Below are 7,419 nucleotides of genomic sequence, written 5' to 3'. Positions count from 1 at the left end.
TGAAAGTAGTTATTTTCAATGTATGACGTACTTCATTCGCGCTTTTGTTTTGTTTTGTTGGATTCTCCCTTTTCACTGTCTAAGGCTGTGTATTGGATAGCTCCACCAGTATGTGTGAGTCTCATGTGCCAAAGGTCCCTGGTTCGAATCCCACTTATTACAGTTCACATTTAAATTGCATTGTACAAAACATGACCCTGTTAATTCAGACATGTGCAATGTTTAGACAATAACACGAAATGCTTTTGAGAGTAGTTGTTTTTTATGTATGACATACTTTCTTGTGAAAATAGACGATCTACAATCTCACACCTTTTTAGATAGCAACGCGTTGTGAGCTTGTAGATCGACTATTTTCCACTAGTTTCCATTCCGAAATATATTGAGCAGTTTGAAAAACATTTAAACCAAGGATTTCTGAGCAATTTGCGTGAAAGTGTGTCATGTGTGTAAACTCCCTTTTCACTAGTACAGGTCTGTTGGCCCAATGGCTTAATCATCTGCCTTGAAACCACAGGGTTCCTGGTTCGAATCCCACGTCATGTAGAATTCATTATAATTGCATTGCACACAACATGACTGTATCAATGAATACATGTGCAATTGTTAACCAGTAAACTCCGCCCTTAGATTGTCTGCAATTTTGAGCAGTTTGAAAAACATTTAAATCCACTATTTCTGAGCAATTTGCGTGAAAGTGTGTCATGTGTGTGAACTCCCTTTTCATCAGTTCGGGTCTGTTGGCCCAATGGCTTAATCATCTGCCTTGATACCAGAGGGTCGCCGGTTCAAATCTCACCTCATGCAGACCTCAACTCAATTGCATTGCACACAACATGACTGTATCAATGAATGACCAATGCCGACAGACGTGAGCAAGCAGATTTTCCATAAGTGAAAACGTTAAGCTTTTTATAAGCCAATGAAAATTGCAGTTTTATGACAATTATTCATCTGCCCCTAAAACATACATGCAGACTCGCATTTGTTTGACACTTTGCAATATTGTAGAAGGTCTATCCAAGTATCACTGAAACCAATCTTACTCCAATTGGTCAAAGGGGGGCGCTATAGCAATTTTTTGAAAATGCAAACTTTAAACAGGCAAAAGTCATGCCTCGTTTGGCCGACAGCCGTTAAACCTGCTTACACATGTGCCTTGACTCATGAGGAACACATGTATCACTTTGACCAGTAAGCTCTGCCCTTAGATTGTCTGCAATTTTGAGCAGTTTGAAAAACATTTAAATCCAGGATTTCTGAGCAATTTGCGTGAAAGTGTGTCATGTGTTTGAACTCCCTTTTCACTAGTTCAGGTGTGTAGGTTCAATAGCTTGATAGCTTAATCATCTGCCTTGAAACCACAGGGTTGCTGGTTCGAATCCCACCTCAGGTAGACTTCATTATAATTGCATTGCACACAACATGACTGTATCAATGAGGAACATATCTATCACTTTGACCAGTAAGCTCCGCCCTTAGATTGTCTGCAATTTTGAGCAGTTTGAAAAACATTTAAATCCAGCATTTCTGAGCAATTTGCGTGAAAGTGTGTCATGTGTGTGAACTCCTTTTTCATCAGTTCGGGTCTGTTGGCCCAATGGCTTAATCATCTGCCTTGATACCACAGGGTCGCTGGTTCAAATCTCACCTCATGCAGACCTCAACTCAATTGCATTGCACACAACATGACTGTATCAATGCATGTGCAATTGTTAAAGATAACGAGAAATGCATACTTGAAAGTAGTTATTTTCAATGTATGACGTAATTCATTTGCCCTTTTGTTTTGTGTTGTTGGATTCTCCTTTCTCACTATCTGATGCTGTCGATTCAATAGCTCCACCAGTAGAGTGTGAGAGTGTCAACAGACACCATCAGGGAGGCCATATCTCTAGCTCAATGAGAAGAGAGGCAGCCTGTGAATCCATAGGTCGCTGGTTCGATCCCTGTCCCCAACAATGCGTTGAGGTGATCATCATTTGGAATTCCCCCTATTCCCATGGATTGGATCCACCCCTCTCACTCATCACCAATCACACCTGCCACATGCACAGTACAATTTTTAGGTACTTTTACTTTACTACTCTACTCTACTGCAATTACAGCAGATGACAGCTTTAGTTACTTGTTACTTTGCAGATGTAATTATTAATACAACACCTACAGTAACCACATACAGCCGATCTACAATGTGACGCGTTATGAGCTTGTATGTATATAATAAGCAACCCATGCTGTATGATAACTTACCACATATGAAATCCAATTCTGTCTATCCAATGGCTCAGTCTGTACTGTGGCCATAGCTGAGTGGTTAGTGAGCCCACCTAGGGAGCCAGAGGCCCTGGTTGCCCCAGGTACGATTCCAGGCCAGGCCAGCAAATGTGTCGATGAAATGAAATTTGTCCCTGAGCAAGACTCTTAACCCCTAATTGCTCACAGGCCCTCATTGGAAACAAGACCGCAAGGACTTTCATGAACGGACCTGGAATTATCCTTATCCTTTACACTGTCTACCCACAAGTCTATAGGTCCCTGGTTCAAACCTCAATTTAACCGGTCCAAATATAATTTACTGAACAAAAATCATGACTTTGTTAATTAATGCATGTTCACTTCTTCTCTCTCGCTCTCTCTCTTACTGCCTCTCTTTCTCACTGCCTCTCTCTCTCTCCCTCTCTCTCTCTCTCTCTCTCTCTCTCCCTCTCTCTCTCTCTTTCTTTTCTCTCTCTCTCTCTCTCTCTCTCTCTCTCTCTCTCTCTCTCTCTCTCTCTCTCTCTCTCTCTCTCTCTCTCTCTCTCTCTCTCTCTCTCTCTCTCTTTCCTCTCTCTCTCTCTCTCTCTCTCTTTCTCTCTCTCACTCTGTCACTGTCTGTCTGTCTGTCTGCCAGTCTGCCACTCTGTCACTGTCTGTCTGTCTGTCTGTCTGTCTGTCTGTCTGTCTGTCTGTCTGCCAGTCTGCCACTCTGTCACTGTCTGTCTGTCTGCCAGTCTGCCACTCTGTCATTGTCTGTCTGTCTGCCAGTCTGCCACTCTGCCACTCTGTCACAGTCTGTCTGTCTGCCAGTCTGCCACTCTGTCACAGTCTGCCAGTCTGCCACTCTGTCACAGTCTGCCAGTCTGCCACTCTGTCACTGTCTGTCTGTCTGCCAGTCTGCCACTCTGTCACAGTCTGTCTCAGTGCCAGTCTGCCACTCTGTCACAGTCTGCCAGTCTGCCAGTCTGCCACTCTGTCACAGTCTGCCAGTCTGCCAGTCTGCCACTCTGTCACAGTCTGCCAGTCTGCCACTCTGTCACAGTCTGCCAGTCTGCCAGTCGGCCACTCTGTCACTGTCTGTCTGTCTGTCTGTCTGCCAGTCTGCCAGTCTGCCACAGTCTGTCTGTCTGCCAGTCTGCCAGTCTGCCACAGTCTGCCAGTCTGCCAGTCTGCCACTCTGTCACAGTCTGCCAGTCTGCCAGTCTGCCAATCTGTCACAGTCTGCCAGTCTGCCACTCTGTCACAGTCTGCCAGTCTGCCATTATTCTCGAAACCGCTCATTGCTGCTTGCAGCTATATTTTTTGATTGTATTTAGATCACTTTTTACTTTATTTTCTCATTATTTACTTTCAGTTTTTAGATGACATGTGTAGCAGATGTAGTACGGTCTGGGATGGTGTGAGAGCCCTTATGTGTATGTCTCATGTGTATGTTTTGTTGTTAGTGAATGTTTTGTGATTGTTTTTTGTTATTGTTTGTATGTTGTGCCTGAGGACCCCCTGGAAGACGAGATGATACATCTCAAGGGATTTATCCTCTAATAAATTTTCAAATAAAATAAAATAAATAAATGAAGGTCGTCGGGAACGGGATTCGAACCCACGACACGCTGTCAAGCTGGATTACCAACGTATGTGGTATACGCCTGGACCGCTTGGCCGGCGGGTGCCTCGATAGAGTATGTTTAGTTATCAGTCACATACTGAAAAGTTATCACATTGACTAACACATTTAAATGCCTAGCGGTACTTACCCATGAGTGACGAGATCTGCACATGGGCATCCGTGCACACCTCGACCACCTTCAGCTCACTGAGGAGTTCAGTCATACTCTCGACAAACGCCTTCTTCTCCATGATGACTGAATTCCTCTGTGTCTGAATCAGAATCAGAAATCAGAATCAGTTTTATTGTCACATCACAGGTTTACAAGGTAAAAAGGTGGGTGAAATTCGTTTTTGTACATCACTCGCAACGTTAAATTCCGTAAAAAGAAGAGTGGGGAGAGAGAAGAAGAAGAGGGGTAGGGGGCAAGTGGGAAGGAGATCGAACAAGAGAACAATAGAAGGCCAAAAACAAGTTATCTACATATTTACAGAGTACCTGAGATAAGAAACAAACTAAGGTGCCTGAGCATAGCAGCAATGTATGTATACTGTGCATGATATACTTATAGACGCTAAGGTGCTTAGAGAGAAAAAAGCGCAATAAAAAAACAAAAGAAAAGTTTGTGCATTATACATGGAATTAAGGTGCAGAAGGTCAGTGAGTGTTCACCTAAGGGTGGGCTGACCCTGGTATAATCCGCAGGTAGCTCCATGAGGGAGAGCAACAACAAAAAAAGTAATCTGTACCTGGTGTGGTCTACAGGTATGTCCGAGGGGGGAGTTTTTCATCTTAATGTTTAATCTTCAAGTGTTTCTTCAGATTAGCATTTTGACTAAAGCTTTTGCCACAAAATGTACAGCTAAGCCCTTTCTCCTGTGTGTATCAACCAGGGGTGCAATGCTCAGTGGACGGGGTTGCACGCCGAGCAACCACTTATTTGGCCAGGGGGACGCGCAGGCACACGCATAGATTTAAAACTACTTTAAATTCACACTTCATCAAAGTTTACAAAGGCTCCCGACTCACGCCAGGTACATTAACATAGGAATTAGCCTATATGCATATCAATTGTCCATTGTGTGACCTGTACTGTAGGTGTTAAGCGACGTGCGCGTCACGTCATTAAAATAGAGAGCAACCACTTCTCAAATGAGCATAGCATCACTGGTATCAACATGTGTTTCTTAAGATTAGCATTTTGACTAAAAGCTTTTGTCACAAACTGTACACCTAAAGGGTTTTTCGCTGGTAAGATTCCTCATGTGTTTTTTCATATTACCGAGGGGGGAGCTAAGTCCAAGTCATTTTCCCTGGTATAATCCACAGGTGTATTTAGGAAGAGCCAGAAAAGTCTGCAACCAGCTGGGCAGTACCGCCTGTTGTCAGGCTTCTGAAAGGGGCTCATGCTTCATTCAGCATTCTGACAGCAGCCGGGTTAAAACTATTCCAAAACCTGGTCGTGGAACTCTTGATACTGCGGTAGGTCCCCTTGCCCGGTCGCGGTCGTTGTAGAGTTCTGAACAGTTTGTTACTTGGGTGGTACTTGTCCTTGATGATGCGCTTGGCTTTGACCACGCACCGTTTCTTGTACAGATCCTGGAGCGCTGGGAGCTCGTTCCCCATTATTCGCTCTGCCGATCGCACCACTCGCTGTAAGTTGATCTTCTCTCGGGCAGTGCAGTTCCCATACCAGGCCGTGATACAGCCTGTTAGGATGCCTTCAACCGAACTGTTGTAGTACAGCTTGAAAATGCGTTGTCCTACTCCGAGCTTATTCAGGCGGCGGAGCCAGTACAGTCGCTGCTGAGCCTTTTTCTTCACGTGTGTGGTGTGCGTCTCCCATTTAAGGTCCTCCTCGATGTGTACTCCGAGGAACTTGAACTCGCTGACCCTTTCCACTGCAGCACCGTCGATGAGGATGGGCGCATGGTCTCTCCGCGGCCTCCTGAAGTCCACAATCAGTTCTTTGGTCTTGTCGACGTTGAGAGCAAGGTTGTTCTCCCGGCACCAGAGCGCCAGTGAGTTGATCTCATCTCTGTAGTCAGACTCGTCGTTGTTGACAATTCGGCCTATCACTGTCGTGTCGTCCGGCGCTTGTCTACAGTCACGACGGAAACAATGTCCCTCGACTCGTTCTCCATCACTGTGTACGTACAGTACTGAGCACAGTAGCCAGGACTGTCCATCCTTCCATCAGCTGTGGATAGTTGTTAACAGTTTTTAATGAATGAACGGCTTGTCAATGTACAGTACAGTAAAGACAACGTGCCACTAAAACCACCTAAACATCAACAAACAACACTGTCTCACCTACAACCACCACATCATCCCTGTCTTTGGGACGCTCGATGACTTCCCCTCTTTTCTCTGTCCAGAACTCCTTAATGCCAGCCACACAGCAGGAGCCCTGGATGCTGAAGAACGTCTTTGCTGCAACCACCCCCATATTCATGAACTTGAACAAGAGGGCATTTTAGCGTAGTTGCAGACATTACCCCAGGGTGGACGGCACTGGCACTGCATCCCAGTTACCTTGCACATATATGGACATTTGTCAACTGGTAGGACAAGGAATTTTGTCAGTTCCAGCAGACTGTCCATGTACAGTATGGAGGCACGCTTCCCTATGAGGTCTTCCTCACGTTCCACCCTAAGTGGTTCTGGGAAGTGTCGTGGTATGGTGTCCACTGATGGTAATGGTGGTGGCTCTTCATCATCTGGGATGTCATGAACGGTTTCATCCGACCCAATCACCAGCAAACCGTGGACGCAGGGACATGACTCCAGTTTACCACCAGTCCTGTCAGTGAATGAAAAAAGTAAAAACATGTATATATATATTTTCAATCTGTACATTTAGCGTATCGACCCTCCACAGGGTTGCACAAGGTCGTGGGCTAAATGTAGTAATAGCCAGACATTGACACAGTGCAGTAGTATAGTCTATAGTATTGGTGAGCTAAATTACTAAATATAGTACTTCAGTAGGCAGTGTTACATTACATACCGAATACAAAGTCCAGGGACATAGTCCTCATCAGAAGTGTCACTGTCAGGAGAAGCCTCTGAATCCTGGAGATCCTCATCAGACTCTGCATCATCATCTTCCCAGTCCATACTGTCAAATAGCCAATTTGTAATAAACATCTGAACACAATAACTGAATGCCATCAGTCAATATTAACCACATTCAACATAGGGTTACCGTAACTTACACGCAGTTCCTCAGATCATTGATCTCCTCAATATCCATGTCCATGGTTGGTTGATTCTCCTGGACACTCAAGTCATGTAGGCTAAACAGAAATGTAACAATGTCACATTATGCCACTCTATAGTGTAAAGAGCCGTGCATAATATATAAAATATATCAATACCAAACAATGTGAATAGTAATGTAAACAGAGATTTCATATACTGTAGCAGCTAGCAAGTACATGGCAAACATATCACAATGATTTGTACCTGTCTTCCAGGCTCATGATTTCTGACGCTGAGACCGTGTTGTCTTCACTTCTGCCTGGGAAATAATGCTGCCTTAAAAACAACAA

The 7,419-nt window shown here is 44.5% G+C and overlaps 1 protein-coding gene across 1 annotated transcript; it reads right to left on the bottom strand.

Moving 5' to 3' along the window:
• Positions 1-6,316: 6,316 nt before the first annotated feature.
• Positions 6,317-7,127, bottom strand: LOC311047082 (uncharacterized protein; the record flags this gene model as incomplete). The annotated part of the gene is made up of 3 exons (XM_084059667.1): positions 6,317-6,668; positions 6,876-6,986; positions 7,084-7,127. 3 exons carry the CDS (start codon positions 7,125-7,127, stop codon positions 6,317-6,319), a joined length of 507 nt encoding a protein of 168 aa, XP_083915793.1.
• Positions 7,128-7,419: the final 292 nt, after the last annotated feature.

This window comes from Gymnoscopelus microlampas (genome assembly GCF_963454915.1).
Source record: "Gymnoscopelus microlampas genome assembly, chromosome: 6".
In the NCBI taxonomy this organism is placed as follows: Eukaryota; Metazoa; Chordata; class Actinopteri; order Myctophiformes; family Myctophidae; genus Gymnoscopelus; species Gymnoscopelus microlampas.
This window is presented reverse-complemented; position numbering and strand designations above follow the sequence as displayed.